The sequence below is a fragment of the Empidonax traillii genome, unplaced genomic scaffold, assembly GCF_003031625.1.
Source record: "Empidonax traillii isolate 1590-97213 ecotype Southwest subspecies unplaced genomic scaffold, ASM303162v1 scaffold245:size1430315, whole genome shotgun sequence".
NCBI classification, from domain to species: Eukaryota; Metazoa; Chordata; class Aves; order Passeriformes; family Tyrannidae; genus Empidonax; species Empidonax traillii.
The window spans coordinates 1,210,397-1,235,876 of NW_020955438.1; the positions used below are offsets into that span (position 1 = coordinate 1,210,397).

Below are 25,480 nucleotides of genomic sequence, written 5' to 3' on the forward strand. Positions count from 1 at the left end.
GTGCTTCCAGCCTTTTCACAGCAGTGATATTGAATTCTTAAGGGTTTGGGTTTTTTTCAACAGGTGCTTATTTTTTTCCCCTCTCTCTTGTGCTTTTAAATGGAAGAGGGGTGTCATGGAGAACACAGCAATTCCTGCTGCAAATGCTCTAGTTTGAGCTAGAGTGCCCCCATTCCGCTCCCATCTTCTGCTGCCATTCTCAACCCCTCCCTGAAAGAGAAGACAGGGAGGAGCTCAGTTATAAAACTTCCCACTGTTTGTACATAAATATCCCAGTGGCGAGCTGATGCTCCATGCACAGAATGTATCTCATGTTTGAAGTGTGTTTTTATGCTTGCCCTGAGGGTCAGTCATATGTGTTGGTGTGCACACCATATGTGTATGTGAGTGCGCTGCTCTTCTGCTGTTCAACAGCGTGGATGAGGCATCAGTCTCAGCCTGGAGGCCTCCAAAAGCAGTGTGGTTGTGCCTTGGCCTGAATTGATGCCTTGCTCCCCTTCAGTCCCTGTATAAGGAATTAGGAAACGCCATATGTACCAGAGGAACACTAGGTCTGTTCAGACTGGATGCCTGCCCCTGAATGGGAAATAGTGTTCATGCAAGACTTGGGGACAGAGGGGAAAAATGGATAGTTCCCCCACATTGAAATGAAATGATGTGATAACAGCCCATTGGAAAAAGGGAGTAATCGGGGTTGATCCTAACTTCTATTGAACAGCTCTCCGAAAAACCCCAGTGGTGCTTCTTGTGCTGCTTGGGTGAGGCTGAGCCTTCCATTTTAACAGCATAATAAAATAACTCTTGGGAAAGAAATCAGCTGCAGGAACTGGAAAGGGCCTTGCACATCCTCAGAATGCAGGGTCTTCTCATACAGTAGGGAGGATCATGTGGCTTATGTGGTATGGGGCACAAAACATATTGTAAGGGTGGGATGACGGTTAGGAAGGATATTACTTTACATTTGCAGGAAGAAGAAAAGCAAGTCTTCTGCTCCCGCCTGAAAACTGCCATTCTGGGTCTCATGTGGCTGGAATAGTGGGTAACCCTTGCTTCCCTCTGCTTTCTCCCCAGCTGGCTGGAGGCATCATCCTGGGAGTGGCCCTCTGGCTCCGGCATGACTCGCAGACAACAAATATCCTCTACCTGCAACTGGGGGAAAAGCAGGCCCCTAACACCTTCTACGTTGGTGAGTAGATCTGGGAATGCTGGCGTTGCTGTGTGGGTGTTAGACCTCAGGGTGGCCTGCTGTGTACCCAAAAGCAGGGCAGAAAGCTCCAGGTGAGCAACAAGGAGGTCAGTATAAAAATGCCTCCTGCTGCCCTCACACTCTCCAAAATATCTCCTGCCGTGCCAGCCAAAACTTTTAATAAATGCTGGCTATGGCCCAAGCACAGAATCCAAAGTCACATCAGCTGAAAGTGTAAAATGACTTGTTGCGTGCAGTGGGTTTTCTTCAGTGCTGTTCTCCACTGCAGTCTCTCCCAGAGCACATTTGGGAAGAGGGGGGACTTCTTGGAAGCTTGTCTTGTTTCCTAAAGGGGTGTAAAAGTAGCTGACAGAGTGCCTGGCAGTCGAAAGTGAAGCTTGGTGAGTGCGTGACTCAAGTTCTCCAGGAAGGGCAGGTGGAGCCTCTGTGTGTTACAGTTAAGCCTAGCATGATTTTTGTTAATTTGACAGCATGCTGGCTTGCTGGAAGATGAAAACCCCTATTTTTGCCCTGTTCTCCAATGATCCCTTGCAGACAAGGGGGAGCAGCTTGCAAGAGAGGCTGGCTGCCAGGCAGGGGCTGGCTTGGAGCACAAGCCGACAGGGCTGGGAACATCGTCTGATCCGATGTCCTGTTCTCACCTGTAGCTAAAATTACTTTCTGGAAAGGGTTTTCCATTGTGTTTCCCTGCTTGCCCATGAAATGGCATGCCTGAGCCCTCTCCCTTGGCTACACCTGATTACAGAATTTGCTCCTGCTGTAAACAGTGGTGGGTTTCCCTCTCTTGCTATTTTTACTCTGATGCCTCACACCCAGCATTTCCCCTTTGTAGATCTCAATTTTAAAGAGAGAAAACAGAACTTGTATGAAGTTAAACTCTCTCCTTTCCAGGAACCAGCCCAAATATCTCCTTTTTGGGAGGGGCAACAACTGATGTCTCCCTAGTTAACACTTTCTCCCCAAACTTGGGGGACCTGCAGCATGGGTCGGAGTCCTCCTCTCCCACCTGTTGGACATCTTTTACTCTTCCATCCCTTTTTATTTTGTCTTTGTCCTTGGTTTTTGCTATTTAGAAGGCAGTGGGAAATGAACCATGGGTCCCACCACCACACTGCTTTCCGACACCCATGAACGGCCCATGATTTGAGGCTGGCTGTCTTTTAAAAGTTATATTCAGCAACAGATTGGCCTGGATTCCTTCTGGCAGCTGTAATTTCCATGCAGTAATAACAGAAGAGCATTTCTTTCAGTTGCTGCCTCTCCCAGCCAGACCTCTGGAGTCTGAAGGCTGGGATTTCTTTTTGCTCTTTTTTTTTTTTCAACCCCTTTTTTCCTCCCTCCTACAACTGATACTCCCTCGTTTTTCTCGTCTGGCATCCAATGTACACATGCACACAATGTTCCAGCTTTGGGAATGGGAACATCTCTGAACTTGGCCTCCAGAGCTGATTTCTCCACCCCCGCCTCTTGCAAACCACTTTTTGGTGTCTGGCACAGGGCGCTGGTCCCGGGATCTGTCGGGAGGCTTTTAAAGGCTAGCCAGGCTCTGCTGCAGCACTGCAGGACAGGGGGAAGCAATAAACACTGTTAGAGGAGGAAAACTTCCATCATGGGATTGGTGCTGAGTGAGAAGGGGAAGTAGAAAAGCAGCGCTTTGGTGTCTCCTTGTTTCTCTCTGTGTCTTTTTCCCTGCCTCAAAGTTGCAGCTGTTTGTTACAGACTCTTTTCCCAGGGCATCTGTGTGTTATGGGACAGGAAAAATAATGAATGCAGCTGGTTGGTATGTGGGATTTGAGGGCACTGGGGAAGTGGGAGAAAGAGGATGTGGGGAACAGGGCAGCTACAGGGTACCAGGTGTGATGCTTATTTGCCTTCAGGCTGCTGCAGGAGCAGGAGGAGAGGAGCAGTCCTTGCTCTCAGCTTCCATTCCAGACTGTGGCAGCAACCATCCCTGCAGTTCCCCCCGGGTGCAGGCAGCTGTTCCCCTGCTCCCTTACCAAGCCCATAAGGAAGGGGGCTCCTGGGGGCTGGAGTTTCCCACAAGCGCTACCCCTCCTCCCCAGCACTTTGGCACTGCATCCAACGAGTTGACTTGTGGGCTGGCTTGGGAGGTTATTAAACAAACCCTTGTTCGTGGGCTTTTCCTCAGCACGGCGTGCAAACCATCTGATCCCCTAACCACTTGTTGCAGTCTTGGCTTTTGGCACTTCCATTTTGGCTGTGGACCCAATGCTCCAGCAAGTGGGAAGTTAACTGCTTCAGTGCTGAAAAGACCAGCAGGACCAGGGATGGGGATAGCTGGAGCGCAGTAGTTTCATGCTTTCATGGCTGTAAAGGAAACTACTTGCTCTTCATCTGAGCTAGGCTTATGGTCTGATAGGCATTTACTTGCTTTATTTGTAGTTGAAAAACTAAAATCCTTCTTGCCCTTGCATAATACTGCACCTGGAAAGCTCTGTCTTTCTGGAGGTTGGGAAGGTCACAAGGCAGAAAACATCCTTCAGGATAGCTAGAAGCATTGATAAGTTTCTAACAACTGGTTAATCACTTCTCAGATACCTATTGACCCTACACATAAAGTGCCATTAAAAAAACACAAATAAACATCAAAACTGTGATTCAGTGTGTTATGAGAGCCCATAGCAAAAGGCTGAACTGGTCTCTCTCTGCAGATACCAGTACAAATTGGAACAGTCTGATCTCTTTCTAACAAGTTAGTGCTGTGGTGTCACCAGTTTTAAGAGCCCTTGGGGTTCTTAAAGAGGCAAGTGACACTGGACTTAGCACTTTTGCCCTTTCTCAGTGGAATGGCAGTGAAGGAAGTGTGGGAGGAAAAAGCCAGGTTCCCCATTCTTCAAGGATTTGGTTATGTGATGCCTGGAGATGGCTGTTGTGGGTGAAATGCTTTGAGGAGGTCGTGGACAAAAGCCTTAGCTCTTGTTTCCCTTAAATCCCCAGGCCAGGGTTTCACATTTTGCCCTTGCTGGGCTGCCCATGTGCTGGGAGCATCAGTGGGTACTTGTCCCTGCTGCCTGCCCTTGCTGTGCTTTCCCTCAAGCTGCCTGGCAAGGAATGGAGCATGGCAGCTGGATAGTCTCGGCTTCACTCTGTCCTGCCAGATCCAAAATAGGAAATCTGCCTCCAACAGCTCACAGCAAGTGACAGGGTGATACGACCAGTGGCTCTAATTAGCTCGGCCCTGGGAGTGGGGCCAGCCACCATGAAGAGTGACTGAGAGTGGGTTTTCCAGAGCTGGGGTACAGTTTCCCTGCAGCTTTCAGGGTGAAGAAGGGGTTCATTTTGCTCCCATTTAGGTTTTTTGTGTTTTATAAGTAAATCTGCACTGCAGGGCAGTGTCTCCTCCCTGGAGCATGGCGGCACCAACAGCCCTGGGGAGGGGTGTGAGGTTTTGGACAGGCATACGGGTTAAACTTGGCCACTGAGGCTGCTGCCACTGCTCCCCTTCCCTGCCGTCCTGCTGGGTATCACTGCCCCAACAGAAAGGCAAAAGGAGGTTTTGTGTTTTTTAGTGGGAGGGGGTTCCCTAGATACCAGGTTGCTGACTCTGAATCTGGTTCCCAGGCTGGTCAGACAGCAAAACCTGAGAAAGAGAAGGCAGAGGACAGCTGAGGGCAGGAATGGCTTCAGGCTAATGGTGAGGTGGTGAGTGTGCCTGCGAGGTGGAGTGCTGCCGAGGGGCTGAGGAGAGACCAGGGAGACCAGCTAACAGGAGTGCAGGCTCTCTAACAAGGTGGATCACAGACCATCTTCACCATCCTCCTCTGTACAAACCCAGTCCAGGATAATGATTTCTACCCTGGAAATGAGTTCAAGCTGCTTTTCACACAGACTGGGCTAGAATAAATGGGCCAGAAAGCACAGGGAGGCTTTGAAGTCTTCCTCACAAATGAGTGCACATCTAAGTTGAACTGCAGCTGCTGGCAAGCTTTCATAGGTGTCTTCGGGATTTTTGGAAGTCCTGTAATGAGGTTTTGCTGGCCTCAGGGGGATCTGACCCTTGCAGAGAGGAGGGCCTGCTAAGCAGCGGTGCGCAGATGGGTAGGGATCAGGACATCTGTCTGAGCTTCCCTGAGGTTTGCCCATTGTCCTTACAGCATGTGAGGATGCTTTAACTGCCCTTGCCGAGGGTCTCATGTGGGGCCATCAGTGCAGAGCATCCCAGCCCATCATCCAAACAGACCTGCGTTGGCTCAGGGATCATGGAGGAGCTTTGCCTTCTATCCATAACAGCAGCTTAATTAGCCTTTTCAGGACTGCCTTGGACAAAAAGCAGTGATTTCTGGGGTTTCAGGGAGGTTTTCACTGCAGAGGGAGTTGTGCAGAGCTCTGGTGTGTTGCAAAGGCTCTGGAAGTCAGCAGTGCTACAGTGAGTGTGGACCCACCATGAATAGTGAGAAGGTCTTGCTTTCTGTTGAGGCTCACATCCTTGTCCCCATCCCTCTGGAAATCTCAGGCATCTTTAAGAGATGGCGTCAACTTCTGTATATCACAGGGTTAGACCCAGCAGCAAATCTTTTACTTAACTTGTTGTGAAAGGGCCAGAGAAGAGCCTGAGAGTCCTGGTTTCTAGGTCCTGTAATAAACACTAGTGAAAAACCACCTTCAGTTTTGGCAGTGATCCCTGCAGATGCACACAGCTGGTTCAGGACGGGGTTCTCTCACCCATTTGTGCTCTTCTTTGTCAAGGCTCCCTGTGTCGGAGATTTGCCAGCAGACACGTGAGCTGTGGCCAGGCTTGCGTGCTTGGCATTCAAAACTGAGGTTTGCATTTGGCCTTGGACCACACTGAAAATGGATTATTTAAAAAATATAAGTGCATGCATTTTTCTGTCTTGGAAATAAACTTATTTGTAGTTAAGGACAATTTAATTATTTGGCCCCTTAAAGGAAAAAAAAAAAAAAAGCTGAGATTTACTTGTTCTAGATTTTTCTCTAATCACTGTCAGATCAACTCCTTCAATAATACTGGATTCTCTTTTAAAATAGCAGTTTTAGGGCAAAACACTTTGTCAATACTTTTTTTTAAGTATCTGGCTTTATACCATGTATCTGACAGTACAATCATTTTGTTTGAATTCTTATCACAGAATTCAATTTCTGTTAAAAAAGCAGCATGTGTTTTAATTGCAGTTCGGTCTACCTTCATCGTGACCAACCCCTGTGATTCATTTACTCTGCAGACTAAAACTGCTTATGACTTTTAAATAATTAGTACCATCGGGTTATTTTGGCGTCAGATGTGCCAAACTATGAATAATTTACTTGTCCTTTTCCTTTGTTCCCTCCCTTTGGCTTTGCTGCCCCAGACCTGTGCCAGAGTGGCTTCTTGCTCTCTAGAGCTGTTCAAACCTGTAGCTTCGACAGTTTTCCTTTGAAAACTGCAGTGTGTTTAAGGCATGCAAAGCCTACAGGGAATCCTCTAGTGGGATTTGTGCTGTCTGTGGGTGAGACCCCAGGTCACATAGAGGTTTTCAGAAGTACTTTACCAGGGGATGGGCCAGCATCTTCTAGGCTTGATCTCCTATGCTGTGCCACCACTGTCCATCCCAGTATTGGAAATGAGCCATAGGCCTCCTCCCAGCTTTCACAGGTATGCTGACTTTACAAAACTCAAATTCCTTTCCAGTGGGACGGGCAGAAGAGAAAAAATCTGCCTGTGGCATCTGTGTGGAGTTGTTTTGGGCACAAGTGTGTGCATGTGAGGATGTTCTTTGGGGCTTTCTCCACCACCCCTTTGCTTTTCTGACAGGGGGGTGTCCATTGCTTCCTCCCTGCCTTGGTCTTGCAGATGAGGGCAGCGTGTACAGCCTTTCATCTCCCTATGTGAACCACGGAGCCCCAGGAGAGCCCTCCATGCTTTGTGACCCTATTGCTGCATCTGGTAGTCATTAGCAGCCACAGAGCAACAATGTTTTCCTTGGGAAAGAAAGGGACTGGAGGGGAATGAAGGGGCTTCCCATTTGTCCATTTCCAGCAAACCCTTTCTTTTTCCAGCCCTTCTCTCTCTTACCCCACTTTCAAGAAACCACTGTCATCTCTGCTGGGCCAGTTCTATCAGCCAACTGGACAAAAATGTCTAGGAGACGCTCTCTTGCTGGCTGGCTTATGCAGTCATCCTTTTCTCACCTCAACCCTGTCCTGGAGGGACTTTCCATTCCCAGCCTGTATCTTGCAACCCCCAGGTTGCAAGGAAGAACATCGTGGTCATTTTTTTGGCTACCAACAGGGCATTCTTCCATGATGGAATCTCCCTCCTACCATTGTAGGATGGTCCCACCCTTCCCAGCAGCAACCGTGGTGGTGAGACCAGCGATGTTCAGCATCTCCAGGCCAGAAGCAACAGCACTGAAACCTCCGTCCTTTCCTCGGAGGAACTCTTGGATGTGCAGTCTCCCCCCGGGAGCCTGTTGGAAGAATAAGCACTAAAATATCTCTTCCCCTCTGCTCTCAGCCCCTTTTTAAAGCCCATCCCATGGGGAGGGCAGGCATGGCTTGGAGAGCTGCCCTGCCTTCCCAGGAAGCATGGTGTTGATGCTGGGGGAGTTCTTTTTTTTTCATCTTTTGGAAACATTGCCATGGTGACCTGGGGGGAGTGACTGGCTTCCATTAGCCTAATGAGTTAAAGCTGCTGGGACAGGACTGAAAGGGGGGGAGAGGTAGGGCACTGTCCAGGACTGCCCACGCCAGGAGCTGCACAGCATCTCTGATGGGGATGCTGGGGCATGGGAGGAGGGCTGGCCAGGGCTGGCCTGCTCCCTGCTTGTTTTAGAGGGACTCTCCTGTGCTTGTTCCTCCTTTTATTTGTTTTTCATTGTGTCCTTTTTTTAAGACTGTTTATTTTTTCTTGTTTTCTTTAGTTCTCAGCAGGGACAGGACATGGGTTTTACAACCCTGCCAGCACCAGCTATGCTGCTTTAATGCCAGAGCAAGTACTGACACTGAATACTGCCTTTTTCTCTCCCTTCCCTGCTCCCAGAGCTGAGCATCCTGCTTACTACATGGCCTGCAGGTAAAGGGCCATGAAGGTATCATCTGCTTGAGCTGGGAGCTAAGCTGGCCTCTTGGCTGCTTTTTTTCCGTTTCCTACCTGGCACCATACCAAGAGAAGTGCTCAATTACTATCAGTTTCCCAGCTCTGTTGCTGGGGGGTTTTCATGTGGCTAATGTTTTAGGAGGTCTCTGCAGCCCAAAGCAGCACATGCCCTGGTTGTATTGGGGAAGAGGGGGATGATGTTTGGTCCACTGCTGCTACTTTTTCTGATTATCATCCTGATGCTCTTGAGCGAAGAGCTCCTGTTTTACTGCTTTGAATGCAGATGAGGAGATGAAGCTGAGAGTGATTGGTCTCTTTCCTATAGCTTTCTGCTTTAAGGCTCCATCTCAAAAGGAAGTAGGAGGACTCCAGGCAGTATTTACCCCATCCATCTCTGCAAATCCTCCTCTGGATTCCCAAACTCTTGAGATACAGGTCCTGAGGCCCACAGCTTACTTTGGTGGGTGCCTGGTTACATGTGGCATCTTTGGCAATTTTGCCTGCTGCTGCCTTATCAGAGAACCTTGCCATAGGGCTAGAAATCACACTATAGCATTGCTTAAGGATGTGGAGATGCATTGGTACCATGAACACCTGTATGTGATTTGCTCACTGTACCTGTTGCTGCAGCTCAGGCTGTTCCCAGGATTATGTACTGCTGATGTGTGAGGGAGCAGCGTGGTTTTAGACACTGCAGTTTGCATTTTATACCCCTCTCATTTTACTTTTTGTTTATGGCAAACAGTGCTTCTTGTTTTGAAACCCCTGAGAAAGCTGCAATAAAAATGAGCTGGGAAGTGGCATGTGAAAGGCAGATGGAGCCTTGCTCATGCCAAATTGTGCCAGTTTAGATGGAGCCCTGAAGGAGCAAGCTCTTCACTTTAGTGAAGAGTTCCTCATCCATGACGGGCTTGAAGGAGTTAACCAGTCTCTGGTGCTTACATAATGAAGTGGCTTGTGGAGTTGGGGGGAATCTCCTCTGACTTTAGGGAGGATAATGTGCCATTCATGATGGGGATGACAGGTGCCTTGCTCACAGATATGGAGCTCAAAACCACACCATGCGTCATCACCCCTGTGTGCCAGGAATGAAAGCTAAGATGTGTCAGGCTGCTTTCTGGGAAAAGGGCTTGGTCGTTCCAGTCTGGGCTGTGATTGCTCTGAAACAGCCCCCCAGCTTCCTGGCACCCAGTCTGGAGGCAGAGACTCCCCCATCAGCTCCATCCCTCGAGGGGAAGGATGGGTGTGGGAAAGCAAACACCATTCAAAGCATGTGGTCGGGCACTTTGGTTGCCTTCATTTGCTTTCTCAGCCTTCAGCATGGCATTTCTTTGGAGAAACACTGCCAGCATTCATCGTACAAGATGCTGTTGTTGCATTAAATATTTTGTGCTTGTTTTTAAATAAACTCTGGAGCAGAGTCCTGTTCTGCTGCCTCCCAGGAGGCTGTAGTGCTCAGTAACAAAAGGCAACTCCATAACGGCCGCTTGTTTGTGCCTGGGAATGAAGCTGGCCTTTATTCCAAAAGCCTTCCAGGGTTTTTTTGTGGTTTTCTGAGATCAGGCCAGTCATCACTGCCCTCTCCCCCGCCTGGCTGCACATTCCTGCTGCTCCCACCCCACCAGTCACATCCGCTGGGCTCCGGTCAGGAAGCTGCACATGGTGAACATCTTCTTCCCTTCCCTGCTTTCCTTCTTGCTGTTTCCTTGCTTGACAGCAGAGCTGGCTCTGACGAGGAGCTGGTGAAGCATGAGCGGGGTGAGAAGCAGGAAGCCAGGACAGTTCAAGGTCTGCATGGCCTGTCTGAGGCTGGAGTTCAGCAGGTCAGTTTTGGTTTTAGTTTTGGTTTTTTGATGCTGCTAGAAATCTCAGCAAGAAGCAAGTACAGAAGCCACTGGAAGACTTTCCTAAAACAGCAAATGTCCATGTTTCCTCTTGATCTCCTCTATCAGTTGAGTTTCTCACTGGGCCTTCATTTCCTAGTTTTCAGAGCAGGACTTTCCTAGCCACCAGTAGCTCCTACATGTTCTGATGATTTCTATATCAGAAAAATATTTTTTACAGTGAGAACAATCATTCCCTGGAACAACCTCCCCAGAGCTGTGATAGAGTCCCTATTGCTAGAGGTTTTCAAGATCTAAGTGTGCAGGGTGCTGGACAGTCTCACCTAGTTCCTATTTGCACAAAAGGTGGACCAGGTGGTCTTTTGAGGTCCCTTACAACCTGCGCTACTTTATGACTCTGTGATCTCCTGACTATATTTGTTCAACCTAGAAGTTGCCTTCAGTGATTATTTTGAAGAATTTTAGAATAAAATCTGTCCATCCATGGGAGTGACCTGGTCGGTGGGGTCCCAGCATCATGCTGTTTGGTCTCCAGATGTGCTGCATCTGCTTGCTACACGTCTTCTGGGCCATTGGTTAACATGAGTAGTGACTTCTCAGACATGGAAATGACTTGCCCCCAGCTCAGCTTTGTCTTCCCTCTGCTGTCCCAAGGGGAGAAGAAGTCAGAAACTGCTGCACTCAGGGGTGAGCAAAGTTTATTTTCCCAAAGCGACTTGTGATGAAGACTCTCCAGTTGAGCCACCCCGGGCTGTGAAATGGAAGAACCAGACATGGTTTGTATTGCTTCGCTGGTACAAGCTGGTGTGGTGAGGGCTGGATCTTGGGCATCAGCAGATTCTGGTGACAATAAGTAGACTGTTTTTTGAGACACCACTGCTGATACGTTGTTCTTTGTGAGACAGCAGTTATGTAGCATCTGACAATCTCTATCAGTCTCTCTTGGGCTTGGCAGGTTTCCAGCAGACAGCCTTCATTTTACAGAATTCGTTCGTGGCTCCCCACCCCCCTAACCTCTTTGGGGCCCCTCTACCCCACATACAGCTCAGCCCAGCTGCCACCGCCGCTCCACCTCATGTCATCTCCAGCCGTTGCGATAAAACCACAAAACTTTATCTGCTGGCCTGTCCTTTCCAAGAAACTCTCCTGGGAGGTTTCTTTTGCTTGCTTTTCCCTTTTTTTCACACCCTCGCGTGAGGAGGTGTCTCGTCCCCACTTGGGAAGCTCCAACAACCCAGTTGCGTGATGGTTTTTTGTGGCTACTGGGTGCTGTTGAAACCCTTTCAGTTCACATCAGGAGGTGCAACTCGCGCCTCCTTCCCCTTTTGCCGGCAGTGTTGCTGCAAGGATGTTGGTGTCTCCGGCCACAGCTGCCATCAGGTTTTGTGAAGAGGGGCTTCCTGTGGGGTCAGCATGCTCCATTGTGCCGGTGCTTCCCCTGCAGCTGGCTTCCTCCCTCCTGTGGCACCTAAATATAGCCGGTGAGAAACACCGTCTGGAGAGTCGCAGCGCCGGAGGTGCTGGGGTGGCTAATCCGTCACTGCCTCTCGCTGGGTCGGCCCTTGCATCAGTGCTTGCATTGTTCGGGTGCTGGTGATTTTTGTTTTAAAGAGGGAAGAAGCAGGAGCCAAAGTTTACCCTCCCCCATGTTTGACATATCCGTAAGGGAATTTTAAACAAGTCAAGACCGTTATTATGTATCTTGTGTTTTAGAGAATGGTTTACTTAACTTGACTCTGCTCTCAGTTCACGCCCTTTAGACTTTGCACTTTTATTATCAGAAGATTGTTTAAAAGGTACAGAGATAAGAAAAATCTTAAACATGACGAGCATGTACAAGCAATTTTAATCTTGAGCTCTGTTTATATGTTAGGGCTGTTCCTAAAGGAGAGCTGACAGACTGATTAATAATTTTAAACATTTTGACTCATAGCAGAAGAAAACATTTCACTGAAGGGATGTGTCTCCCAAGCACTAGTAAGATTTACTGTGTTGCTCTTACCTGTGGGATACCCCCATGTTCTTTTATTCTCATCATGATACCTTTTTTTTTCTCACTGTCCTTTAAAAATGGTGAGTGCAGTCTTGCCTCATTTGTAATATTTGGTTAATTTTTACATGTATCAAATTGCTTTTGGATGAGAAGTTGGATTCACTTAGAGAATAGTAGAACCACAATACTTGAGAATATTAGTTAACCAAATAGGTACTAAATATAAGGTATACACCAGGAGAAAGCTGTGTCAAATTTAACTGAGCTGGTAGTGTTTGGCTTCACCAGTCTCGTGGTTGCTGAGACCTTGGTCATTACTCATGGCAGCAGAGTTGAGCCTTGAGCTAAGCCCTTGTTTCCTGAACAAATAAACTTTCATTCCTCTGTTTTTTGAACCACTCCCAATGCCTCATTTCAAGCTTTGAACTAGTTAGGGTGCAAGTTGGCTATGCAAATTTTGTAAGTTCAATTAAAAAAATATCATATTTACTGAAGAAGAACCTATAACAAAAAAAGCTAGATTTTATTACATGAGATGCTTAAGGAGTACTGTTCCCTTAGTTTTGTGGTGCATATGCCTTTAAAATGTTAGCCAAATCAATATTTGTATGATGTTAAATATAAATAAACCATATGCCCTATTGTTTATTTTAAAAGATATGCTAACTAACCATTATCATCTCTGTTTAAATATTTAAAACAGCATGCCAGGGGAACTCCCTGCTACAGCTCTGAGGACACTGTAAAACCCTTGTCTTTCCTGCTACATCCTTTGTCTAGTACTGCTTGAGCTCTCTGTGTTTCCTCTGATTTTGGAGGTCATGGAGTTATTAAAGGTTTGGTTAGCAGCTTCAAACACTTTGAGACCCAGCTCATGTACGTTGTGTTCTATAACTGCTGCCACCTCTACTCATTCCTCTTTGGCCTTAATCCTGCACGCCTGTAGTTATCCATCCCGGGCAGCCAGAATGTCTGCCAGGCAGTGGGATGCTGCTGTACAGAGCCCTGCAGTAATGTGTCTTACTTTCCCTTGCAGGAATCTACATCCTGATCGCAGTTGGAGCTGTTATGATGTTCGTGGGGTTCCTGGGATGCTACGGTGCTATTCAGGAGTCTCAGTGTCTTCTGGGCACGGTAAGAGGCACAAAGCTTTGGAAGCTACTTGGCACCATGATCTCCCTGCCATGGCTGTGCCTCCCTTGCTGGGGTCTCTTCCGACAAATGGGGGGGCTGGGAGGATGTGTGAGCGTGGAGGTGGGAACTAGGTGACCTCTGCAAGGAGCAAGGCAGTGCTGTTTGGCCAAGGGCATCTCTGTCCAGCCCATGGAGCGCTGGCTGAGCTGGCAGGCTCCTGCTTGTGCCTGGTTGCAGGGAAGAGGCTGAAGCCAGCGGCATAGCAGAAGGGGTGAGATCAGCAGGACTCTTAAAGACTCATTTCCTCTGTTATATGTGTACCCTCCCCATGCTTTTATCCCCACCATGGTCTGGCTGTCTTACCAAGCACCCATTAAACCCTCTTTCTTACCTGGTGTCCCCTGCAACTTCCCCTCTCATTCTGTCTCAAGGCTGCCTGTGGCAATTCCAGTTCTTTTAAGGAATCGTCTACTATTTTTATCTGTTTGGACAAGGAAACAGCAAAGGCTTCCCACAATATGTTATTAAGAACATCTAGGTACATCCTGGAAAATCCATTACTGAAGTGCTACAGGCGTCCTTGATGTGAGGCAGCAGCTCAAGATTCCTGGCACGGGATGAACTTAATTGTATAAACTATAGACACACCAAAACTCTTTGCCTTGAGGGTAAGGGAGACCCATTTATTTAAAGCAAGTTCTCACATGTGGTTCAGCTTTAAAATCGATGCATAAAAAATAAAACGAGGGGTAAAACATATTTTTTTAGAATTTTTTTTTTTTTTTTTTAATTGGAATGACTTTCCAGCACTTGGCTTCGTTGGGCTGGAAGATTTTTGGTGGTGGTGTAGTGACTCATGGGTGTGGACTCAGCTGGGACAGAGGAAAATGGAGTGCTTTCCCTTGCTCTTGCAGATGACTTCACCTCTGGTTGCTGCTGATTTTCAGTTAGAAGGGAGTGCTTCTCCCCAGTGTTTATAAAGCACTTCTGAACGTCAGTGGATGGGAGCTGCTGTAGGAGTTTGTAGGCATTATCCCTGCTGCTGGGAATAGGAGGAGCCCGCACACAAATCCGACAGGGGTTGTTGTAGCAAGGTCTGGCAGCTTTGGATTTTAATTTTTTTGTTAATGCAAGTGATTACAGACCCTGAATTACCCCTCACTCCCGCTTGAAGTTGGAAAGAGGATTAGAAGGGCAGATGGTACAACGTACCTGAGGCCCGACAGGGAAACCGTCTGCTTTGGCTGAAATTAGCAGCTCTAGCTGCTGTGAGCTGCCCCTGTTTGCTCACACCTTGGCTTGCTAAGAGAAGGCTGGAGATGCCTTGTGAGGACACTTTCTGCTGGCCAAGGCTCTCACTGTGCTCCAAGGACATTTTCAGGCAGCGTCCTCAGAGTGTTGGAGGGAAGCAGCTACACTCCCTGCTCCTGCAGCTAGCTGATGGAGTGACTATGGGCTTATTGCAGAAGGGAAAAGTACCAGGAAGCTCCACACTATCAAAATCCTGTGTCAAAGGCAGCATGGATGCTGAGCGACAAGACCCAAGGAAGGCAGGAAGGAACCACGTGGCATGGAGCAGGCTCTGCTCCCTGGGAAGGGGCTGGGACACATCCATCTGCCTGGCCAGGAACATCATTGTTCCCATAGCATCAAGCTGCATCTCTTGGTGTTCTGCAGCCAAGTTGAAGAAGAACTGAATCTGCAGGAAGTTGTGGCTGCAAATCTGGGATAAACAAGCCATCCTTCACTGGAGGGAAACCACAGGAGGAATGAGCCCTAGTGATTAACCAGAGACTTACAGTGGCATTGTGCCCACGATTTAGGGTGATGTGAGTCCTTGGGGGGGGGGGGTGTGGGACCCAATCCCCCAAAGATATTCCTATGGAATCAGGGATAGAGAGGTGTTAACATAGGACTTGGTTGTTCAGGAACTGGACAAGGATATTGGAAGTCCTTTCCTGTTGTCAGGTTAATAGTCTTGTTTCCATTTTGCTGATAACTCTCTTGCACATGAGAGCCAGGTCATGGCATCATTCTGGAATCTCCCGTTTCCTCTGTTGTTGAAGAAAATGTCCTGAATGTGTCTGGAACAGAGACTGCTCAGGAGCCAGAGGCTTTTGCTTCTTTAATTCCTGGGCACCTCTCCCACTTTGGGGCTTTTCCCAGGAAGAAGCCACTAAGTGATACTGTCACAGAGGTGATGTTGGCTGCATATGAAGTGTGCCTCTCTGTGCTTTACAGCTTGCCATTCCCAATCTAACAGACCAACCATCACAATGTGTTCTGAACAAAAAGATGGAGGGAGTCTTTGGGGGGATGGCAGGGAGGACTGCTGGAATTGTACAAACAGGGTGGGACTGTGGGAAAATGTCAGCGTTAGTATTTATGCAAAAAACTGCAGTAGCCTTGCAGGGCTGTGGACGCTGGAGAGCTGGTCATAAATCACACCCTGACACCCCCAGCTCCTCCGCAGCTGAAATGTGCTTTTAACCCCTCACTGGCAGTTCCTGTCCTTGGAGCACTTGTGGCAGAGCAGGAACTTTGTCTGGAAGGTCCTGCAGGTGTATGCAGAGGAACAATATGTCTTGTGGTGCACAGGGCATCTTCATCCCTGCCAGTCCCTTTGCGGGAAAGGCTTTGCCTAATCCCTGCTCAACCATCCCGGTGGGAAGTCTGGACATGGGGTGGCACCCGATGAGTTACAGGAAAATGTATTTGGGCTAAGTGTGTATATGAGAGATAAAATGGTTGGAAGTCAGATGACACCTTGCTCTGATCTCTGTCAGTAGAACCACACCTCTACCCACCTAATTGTTGCTTTTGCCTGTAGCCAGATATGTTAAGGATCCCCTTCTTGATTTGTCTTTGCAGTTCTTCACTTGCCTGGTGATCCTGTTTGCCTGCGAGGTTGCGGCTGGAATTTGGGGATTTGTCAACAAAGACCAGGTAAGACAACTCTGATACCTGTGTTTGTGGGACTGGGAGGCCTGGACAGAACCACAGCAGGTCCTGACATGAGCTGTTTTGCTTACAAGCTGCTCAAAAGCTGCTCCCAGACTGAGTCATGGGGGCTTGGATTAGCGATATGACCTGGGCAGGTCACCTAACTCCTCTTGGCCGGGCTGATGAACTTTAAATGTGAGCACTTGAAAGTAGCAGCTGCCCCTTAGGGTATGTAGTGCAGTGTCTAGAATAAAAATAGCCTGTCTCGCTTGGGTCTCCTCTGTGCTAACACACTATCAGTCACAGGGTGAGTTGATTCATGCATGAAGTCGTGAAGGAAAGCCATCTGCACATCCTAGGTGCCAAGGAACGAAATGCAAATCCAGCCACATAGTGCCAAAGGGAGGGAATACCGTACGGGAAGAGCCTGCATTAACGGGATTGCTTCCTACTGTTCAGCAGTATCATATAACTTGCTATGGGCCCTTTGTCTGCCAGGACTGGGCTTGCTGCTGATCCATAAGCTGTGCATGCACAAGGGGTACAAATCCTGTGTCTATACCAGGCACCCTTCTAGGGACTGTTCGGATGAGGTTTCGTGGTTGGAGGGGGTGAGTTAAAGGGTAGAACTGAAAATGGCAACTTTTCATCTTCTGTTTCTGCTCACCTTCCCTTCATTACGGTCACATGTGCTCACAGACGCGCCGAGTTTCATCTCAAAGTGCAAAAGTGTCTGCGTATGGGAGCTATGGCTGTGCTGCAGTGAGCAGTGGGCTGGGCTTTGATCACTGGGCCTTGAGGGTTTGGAGGAGAGAAGGGGACTTGCTTGTACTCAAAGCCAAGGTTAGACTCTCTTGGCAGAGTAGGAAATGTGTTTACTTTACTAAGAGACGCAAGCCAGCTGTGTAAGTAGGTGGTGGCCTGCTCAGCTTTCACATGCGTATAGTCCATGGCTGACGGGCTTGGCCTGAATGGGAACACCCGTGTAGTCATTCAGCGGGAGAGAACATGACTTCACTGGAATACACTCTTCTGTGGCTAAACATATTATTATGCAGGCAGGGTGCTGTTTCCTAGCAACTTTAGTGAACTAATTAACCTCTGCAGAGGGGCTGTGCCTCCCACAGATGTTAGTTTGTGAATCCTGAAGAGTCCAAGATGTGCAACTGCAACCAACAGTGAAAGAAGTGAAGGCTGAGTAAGGAGGGACCCCATGGCTGCTGTGTCCCATGCTGGGGAGAAGGTGCTTGGATATTAGAGCACAAAGCTGAGAAATTTAGGATTTGCCAATACAAGAGCGATGACCTCAGCCCCTAAAATTAATTTTGCAGTTTAAAATGAAGGGCAGCAGCCTGTTGGCATCAGCTGGTTTTTTTACAGCCTTGATGATGAATGGGCTGTTTTGAAGAGCCTGCTCAGAAGGCAAGTGGCTTGCTTCTCCCTGTCTTGGCTGAGAGCAGTGCAAGCTGGGAGGGAAGCGTTGAATGATCCCAGACATCAAGAGCTGCTTCCAGCAGGGACAGTTCCACAAAGCTGGAGGCACTGTCTCCCTTAGCCTGCTTTCTTGGAGATGCTTTAGATTCAGTAGGATTATTTTTATATTTTTTTCATGTACCAGAATCAAATGGTTTGATCGGAGAACATTGCCCTCCAAATCAAACTTTTTTGAGCAGTGACAAAGGAATTCTGGGATAATTGATTGAAATCATGCTCCTTCTTGCTGCAGTTTCTTTTTTCATGTGCTAATCCAGGCTGTGCTGCCAAGAGCAGATGTTCTAGAAAGTGTTTTCCCTTTCTTGCTCATATAGACTTTTTTTTTCTTTCTCTTGCACATCCTTCTTTCATCTGTCTCTTCCAAATTATTGGAAGGTGTTAAAGGAGAAATCACATGGCCAGTATCCCTGATAATTAGGAGGTTCTTGCACTGTGGAGCAGACCCCCCATGGGTGGCTGCAGTTCACCAGCCACTGGCAGGGACAGAATATGGATGAGACTTTTCACATAACCACTTATAGGACGGGGATGCCCAGCTCCAGGTAGGGATCCAGCCAGAGTGTGACATCCACTTAGATGCACCTAAGTTGCCTGACCCAAGTGAGCTGCCTCATTAGGTTTTAGTGTGCAATCCCTCCCAAATTCCTGCCATCCCCTCCAAAGCAGCAAGCTGAGGTGCCCATATCTACAGATGGCCTTGCTTGCACACCCCACCTCCTGACTTTTCCAGCATGTCCTGCCCCTGCAGCCTCAGTGGGAAACATGTTGCCTGCCTGTTTGTTTCCATGTGTTGTGTGGTTCAGAACAAACCTCTTCTGTGTTCCTGAGCCCAGCAGCACATTCACACGAGATGAAGGCTATCTCAGATCTTGTGGTTCACCCTCCAGGCCTTGGCTATCTTTATCTGCTAGAGAGAGCTTGTGGAGTCCTTGGATAGTGTTGGCTGGAATCTGCTGGCTGGTGGATGAGGTTCTTAATATTTACTGCTCTTTACATGCTACAGCTGGAGGGGCTTGAGCCCTATGAAAGACAGGCCTTTTTTCATGTCTTTGCAAACAAGTGGGGCCCTAATCTATTTAAAAAACGCCCACATTACTACGAGTGTCATTAGAGGGGATCTGTCCCCTTCAAGCACATCTGCTGGATGAGTTACCTCCTCTTTCTCTGGCTGAAAGGGAGTTTTTCCTGTGTCTTTCCCAGATAGCCAAAGATGTGAAGCAGTTCTACGATCAAGCACTTCAGCAGGCGCTCATGGGAGAACCGGATGCGAACAACGCGAAAGCCGTGGTGAAGACCTTCCATGAAACGGTAAGATGTTGCTGCTCTTGCTGCACGTCCTGCTCAGGCTGCGTGGAGTCAGCCAGAGCCAGCTTTGATGGATAGGATGTGCTGCGGATCACAGCTGGTTAACTTCTGCAGGCAGTTTGTCCCTGGGTAAGTGGTGAGGAGCAACTGTCCCTGTACATGGACCAATTCTCCCCACCAAGGCTGAACTACAAATCCTTGGGCAGGAAACAAAGGCAGTGTTGGGTTTTTAGTGCTTTAATGGATCGAGTATGTTCACAGTGCTGGGATTTTGCTGCCTGCTTTATGAGTTCCATGTAAAAATCTCTTCTCCATAGAAGTTTCCTGCAGCCAGAGTACATGAGAACATGGAAGGAAGGAGAAATAATAACTGAGGTCAGGAAAATGAATGGGAAAAGCAGAGTCTAAAGCAAATGATGCTACATGCAGGTCTTAGCCTGTCAAGTTTGCTGTTCTTCTATGTCAAGAAGCAGAGCTGCACTCTCTTCAATATTCTGTCCTTCACACTGTGCTGGGAAGTCTGGCTCAGGGTCTAATTAAGTTGCTTTTCATTTACCTCAGCACCCCTGATTTAAATAAAAATTCAATAGAAGGAGGATGTAACTCTCAGTAACTAATCCTGATACTTGCTCCATTCAACAGGAAACAAAATCTTTGGAGAGAGTTAGATTCACTCTCCTCCAGGATAGCCATGCCAGATCTGTCTGGAACTATTGTAGGAAGCAGCTGCATTGCTTGGAAAGAAAAAAGGGTTAATTTGGTGACTTTTTGCCCTCCCTTGTTTCCCCTTCCAAGATGCCTCTCCTCAGTCTTGTGTGGTTTCAAGGATGTGTAAGGGTAGGGAGAGCACTGCATGAGTGTTTGCTATCTGCTAATGCTGGTTTTTGTTGGTTTTTTTTTCCTCTCTCCATGTAGCTGGACTGCTGTGGTTCCAATATTTTAACAGCAACTTTCACTCCCGTGTGGAGGGATGACCTCTGCCGAAAGGACCCCCTGAAAAACCTTTTTGAGGTAGGCACAGCTGCTTTTCAGTCAGCACAGCTGCTGGAAGAAACCTCAGCTGCCAAGGAAATTTGGGGATTTATTGGGGATTAGATAAAGGGTAGAGATTTATTTGGGGATGATGTAGAAGGATGTTGAAGGTTCCCCTTGGTTCTTCATTTGCTGTTCCTGCTTGAGGGGCCTGGCTGGTGTGGAGGGTTGAAGTCTGGTTGGAAAGACCTAGGAACAAAAGCAGGACAGTGAGAAAGCTGACCTGCCTTTCTGGGTGGTGGGGAAAGCACAATATCTGACCAGTGTGTTCTCTGCCTCAGAACTCAGACTGCCACAAAAAAATCGATGAGCTGTTCTCTGGGAAGTTGTACCTGATCGGTATCGCTGCCGTCGTGGTCGCTGTGATCATGGTAAGTGTGACAGCGTGGCGGGACAGGGAAAAGCCACCTCGAGGCACCCTGGTCATCTTCCAGCTGGGCTGGATCCATCCCTCTCCTCCAGATGCCCCTGCAGCTCAGAATGTAGCACTAGCCCTGTGCACCTCAGCTGCTCTGGAACTTGGCGAGACGGAGGGCTTTGTTATCCCTCCGTGGAGTCAAGTTGTTAGGGGATGCACCTGGCAAGCTCAGTGGAGCAGGAGCCACCTGTGAGCCCGTCCAGAAGGGCAGAGCACCATGGAAACCTGCTTGCTGCCTCCAAAACCACTTATTCCACAGGGTGCCATGTTCTGTTGCTGGAGTCTGCAGTGGGAAAGGGTTTGCTTGTTTTGCCATCTTAGGTTTGCTCTCCAGTGAGGGGTGGGTGGCATGGGCTGGTAACCCAGCCCTGTGCAAAGGCTGGGCTGTAATGCTGGAGCGATCTCGAGGCATTTGCTGTGTAGTTGGCATCCATGAAGCTCGTAATGTAACACCACTGCTGCCAGAGAGAGACAGAACATCATCTTATCTCAAATTGGCCAAATCCTAATGAAAACTGCAGCAAAGATACAGCATCTGTGCCCTTATCTCTGACATGAGAGTGGACTGGGGGACCTTGGGATGGAGTGGGGTTGGCACATCATACTGGTTGGCGCCTCACTGGTGCTCTTGTGTCTCTCAACAGATCTTCGAGATGATCCTGAGCATGGTGCTGTGCTGTGGCATAAGGAACAGCTCCGTCTACTGAGCCGTGAGAGCCGGGGAGGGGAAGGGGGGAGCAGGGAAGACGGCGCTAGAGGGGACCCCAAGTGCCACCAAGTGACCAGGAGACATTTCAACAACAGACAAAGAAAACTATGTATATAAATGCTTCCAATATTACCATACAGTACTTACCATTTTTATTTTGAAGTACTTTTTGTTTGTTTAATAAATAAAACTTTCCCGTATCTTTGTGGCTGAGTTAGTTACACATCAGTTTTGTGTGATGGGAAAGCTGCTGTAGCAGGAGATCAAGTCCCTCCTCCCCCTTCCCCACCCCCAGTAACTCAGAAGTAACATTGGTGGAAGATGTGCAGAGGAGAAGGCTGCAGCCTGTTACCAGAAAAATTTTGCCTTGGTTTTACTGACTTTTTTTATTGGATGCTGAAGCAGATTTTAGTGGTTTTGTTAATTTGTACTCATCTTTTCCAACCATCACCCCAACTCCCTGGCATTTCCAGGCTGTCCACAGGGAAGGCTGGCTGACTGCCTGAAGCCTGGGAGAGAGAAGAGGAGAGGAGAGGAAACAGCCTCCGTCGCCTGGGTGCGATGTAACCCAGGGGAAACTCAGGCACATTGTTCCTCTCCTACCTGTTTGCATTGTTAGGTCAATCCTTCACAGAAGTCATGCTTAAATTTTTTTACTCTTTAAAGTGCAAAAATGGTTTTTGGTTTTGTGTTTTTTTTTTTCCTTGGGGCTATAACTTTATAAATTTGCTCATTTCCACTGATTCATTACATTAAAAGGTCAGAGGGTGAATTTTAGTCCCACTTTTTCAAATATAAACTGAAAACTAAGTTACTTTTTAAACCTCCTTCAGTATTTCATTGTAGACATATGTTTTGGGAACAGTCTAGTTCTATACCAACTTTTCACTGTTAAGCTAATGCTCACATAGAAATTATATTTGAAAAAGAAGAAAACATAAAAAAAATGTTCTTGACTTTACAAATCTTTTAGCAGACTTTAGACTGCTTTTATATACTGCAGGATGACACTTGGGTGTTTCCAACCATATGCATACATCCTTAAAATTTCATCTTTGCATCACTCTCTTGTTCAATTAAATTTTCCTTAATTATAGCACATTGTCGCACACTGTAATATTGCTGGGAAATTGTCATAATCTGATTTAAAAAAAAATGTTTATTTTTAAGACCTTCCAGTTATATCAACAATAGATCAACTTATAAAATCAAGGGAATTCAGGATTTTAGATCATACCAATTGAAACACATTCTTGTGATCTAGTAACTTCGGTTATCAATTTGATGTATGTGGCTTCTTTTGTATGCCACTCCATTACCATGTAGATAGAGGGGGAGAGTGACCCAGGAGCTATGTAATAAAATCAGAATGTCACTAAAAAGATGATCTATATGTATAGTTCTATAGATATATATTTTTAAGCAAAGCCTTTTCCTTAGCCGTACAGGCAACTTGAGCTGTTACAGTATCTCTCAGCTTTTTGCCACCTTGAAGCAGGTAAGGGGAGGAGTTGAAATTAGTGATCACTTTCCCCATTGCAGGAGTATTTCTGTTTCTTGAAGTATTTCATTCTCCCCCTTTGTTGCAAAGAAGAGCTTCAGATCTAATAGGGAGGGAGACCCGTGATCACTGCATATGGCTGCCGTGGCCATTGCCACTACATCATAGAAAATTCCTGCACTGGGGCAAACTGATCCATTGAGAAGATTTTCCTCCCTTTGACTCCCCCCTTTTCTCTTCCTGCCTTTTAGTATATAGGACCTTTAAAAAGTATATAGGTAAATATATATATATATATCTATATCTCAAGTTGTGCTGGGTAAGAGGAGGAAGTGCTTCAACAGATCTTCATATTGAGGGGTCGGACAAGAAAAGATTCAGCCTTAGAAATAGCCTTAAAGCAACACTGCCCTGAATGTCCATGTTGTGCACATCGAGAATGAGGTGAGGTTTTGCAGTAGGTAACCCCTTCCCCTGCTCCCCAGCGTAGCTCCTTCAGGTCATCTACTCTGTTATGTGGCTATATGTATACGCATCATCCAAGCATGTGTGTTTACATCTATGTGCATCGGGATTGTTAGCATACAGAATGGATGTGTAACTTGCCGCCTTTTTTGTTGACTGTTGATAAATGTGTATAAATATGCCATTACGCATTTCAATTCTGTTTTCTTTCTTTATATCATATTTTTGATATTGTTCAGTATTCAGTTGATGCTGTGTATGTAGCTGGAGCTCTGTTTGAAGATAGACTGGGTCTCGATGCAGGTCAGGTGTGTCCTTGGACAGTGTACCTTTAGGAGTTTGGGTTGTCCCAGGCAGGAGCAACTGGGAGAAAGTGGTAATTGGAGAGAGAATCTGAGAGCTTTAGGAGGAAGAGCAGGAAGTTTGCTCAGACCGTGTCCTGCAGGGGCTGCATTTCACCCTCTGGCTCATTTCAGAGGTGGCAGCTTCCTGGGCCACCTCCTGTTCCTGTGGCTGCTGCAGGAAAGGTACGGAAGGAGGGGAACAGCTAGCAGCTGGGAAGGTCATGGGAGAGGGGACAGAAGGATGTTTGCAGGGAGAGGGCAATGCTTTCTTTAGAGTTACCAGCTGAGTCCCCACACTTGATAGAATGGTCATCAGCTATAGGAGGAGGGATCAAAGCTGGGAGAACAGGGACAGAGAGGAACTGTCATACTGAAGAATGATGAAGTAACTGAGAAACCCTCACAGAAAAACTACCCACTTGGGTCTCTTGTGAAGCTGGACCTGAGATAAGACAAACTAGAGAGGGAGCTGTGAAGGGCTGAGGGGACTTGCCCCATTGCAAACATTCAGGATCCAAAAGCCACAGGGCTCTTCTGCCAGTTTGTCAGTCCCAAAGCTGGCTGAGGTGAAGGGAGGAAAACCACTAGGTAGGACCCCTGCTCTGCCTCAGCCCCTCTCCTGCATACCTTAACATTTGTGTGCAACATGGTGCCCTGTACTGCTCCCTTCGACAACCCAAAAAAAAAAAAAAAATAAATTGCAAGCTGTAAATACAACCCCGTCCCTCTCCATGGGAACATCCCCCTGGAGCTAGTGACAGCTGAGAAAATGGCTGTGAGCTGAAGCAGGGAGGAGGAAAGAGGCTAGTGGAGGAGTGTCAACTGTCCAGGTCTGAGTTCAAAGACCACATTGAAAGGTCAAACAGAGCCACTGACAGCTTAACTGAATGCTTGGAATTTTTTCATACTGTGGAGCATGCCACAAAGCAGTGTGTTTAACTTCTTTCTGCCTTTTTTTTTTTTAAAGAAATGAAACGAAAATCAATTTAATAAACATTTCTCATAGTGTGCATAGTGTGATGAACTGCTGCAATTTTACAACCAGTTAACCTTAACACCAGGATGCTTTGTGAACCAGGCTTCAACAGCACGGGATTTTACAGCCTCTGGGAGGGGGGCCTGCAGGCAGGCTGGGGATGCATCCAGAACAGTGCTGAGGGAAGGCAAGAAGGTTGCTTGCCAGCAGTGATGACTGCTGCAATTTTGCCCCACCCTCAAGGGAAGAGGGGCACAGCTGTGGGGGAGCTAATGTGGATTGCAAAATAGAGTGACTGTGCTGAAATTCAGGGGGGCTGAGGTGGCAGTACCGCACACACTCAAGGGGCTTCTCCTGAAGTGACCGAAAATGTCCCAAAACGCCCTCTGCTGCCGTCTGGCTGGGGGCTGGGCTGGTTTTTGTGGATGGTCTGATAATGCCACTGTTGCTGCCCCCACCTGCCTCTCCACACCCTCAGGGGAAAGCCTGGCTGAGAGCAAGGTGGGAGTCCAAGTGCTGTGATCCCACAACTGCCTGCCTTTCTCTGTCTTGTCTTGGACTTCTTGCTGTGTTTGAAGAAAAATGTCCTGCGGCAGTTGCCAGCCATTGCCCTTGCTGGTAGAGAGAGGGAGGGAATGCGGGACGAGGGAGAGAAACGTTCAGCTGTCGCAGAGAAAGGCAAGTCCTGCTCCCAGCGGCTGTGCCTGTGCTAAAAAGATCATGCCCATCTGTTGTTCTTTCACTTGTTTACCTGAATGTTAATGGAGTCGGACATAATGACTTCTGGAAAGAAAAAAAAAAAAGTGATATTTAAAAACAATAAACAAAAAAGAAACAAAGCAATCACCCTTGTTAGTGGATTTTTAATGATGTGTAGTCAGATCTTGTTTCTTTCCATTGCGTACAGATTTCTGCCATGGTCTTCCAAGGGAACAGGCTTGTCTCATTCCCGGATTCAAGTAATATTCAGGCTGCAGGGAATGCTGTCCTCAGCTGACCCTCTAGGTGGTTTCCCATTAATGTGATGTTCTTTGCTTCATGCCTTAAAACATTTGGATTGT

At 47.5% G+C, this 25,480-nt stretch overlaps 1 protein-coding gene across 1 annotated transcript; it reads left to right on the top strand.

Annotated features, from left to right (window-relative positions):
* The first annotated feature begins 1,046 nt into the window (after window positions 1-1,046).
* CD81 (CD81 molecule) lies at window positions 1,047-24,455 on the top strand. The gene is made up of 7 exons (XM_027888700.1): window positions 1,047-1,186; window positions 13,135-13,232; window positions 16,104-16,178; window positions 18,870-18,977; window positions 19,890-19,985; window positions 20,288-20,377; window positions 21,069-24,455. Exons 2-7 carry the CDS (start codon window positions 13,167-13,169, stop codon window positions 21,129-21,131), a joined length of 498 nt encoding a protein of 165 aa, XP_027744501.1. The 5' UTR covers window positions 1,047-1,186; window positions 13,135-13,166; the 3' UTR covers window positions 21,132-24,455.
* The last annotated feature ends 1,025 nt before the right edge of the window (window positions 24,456-25,480 follow it).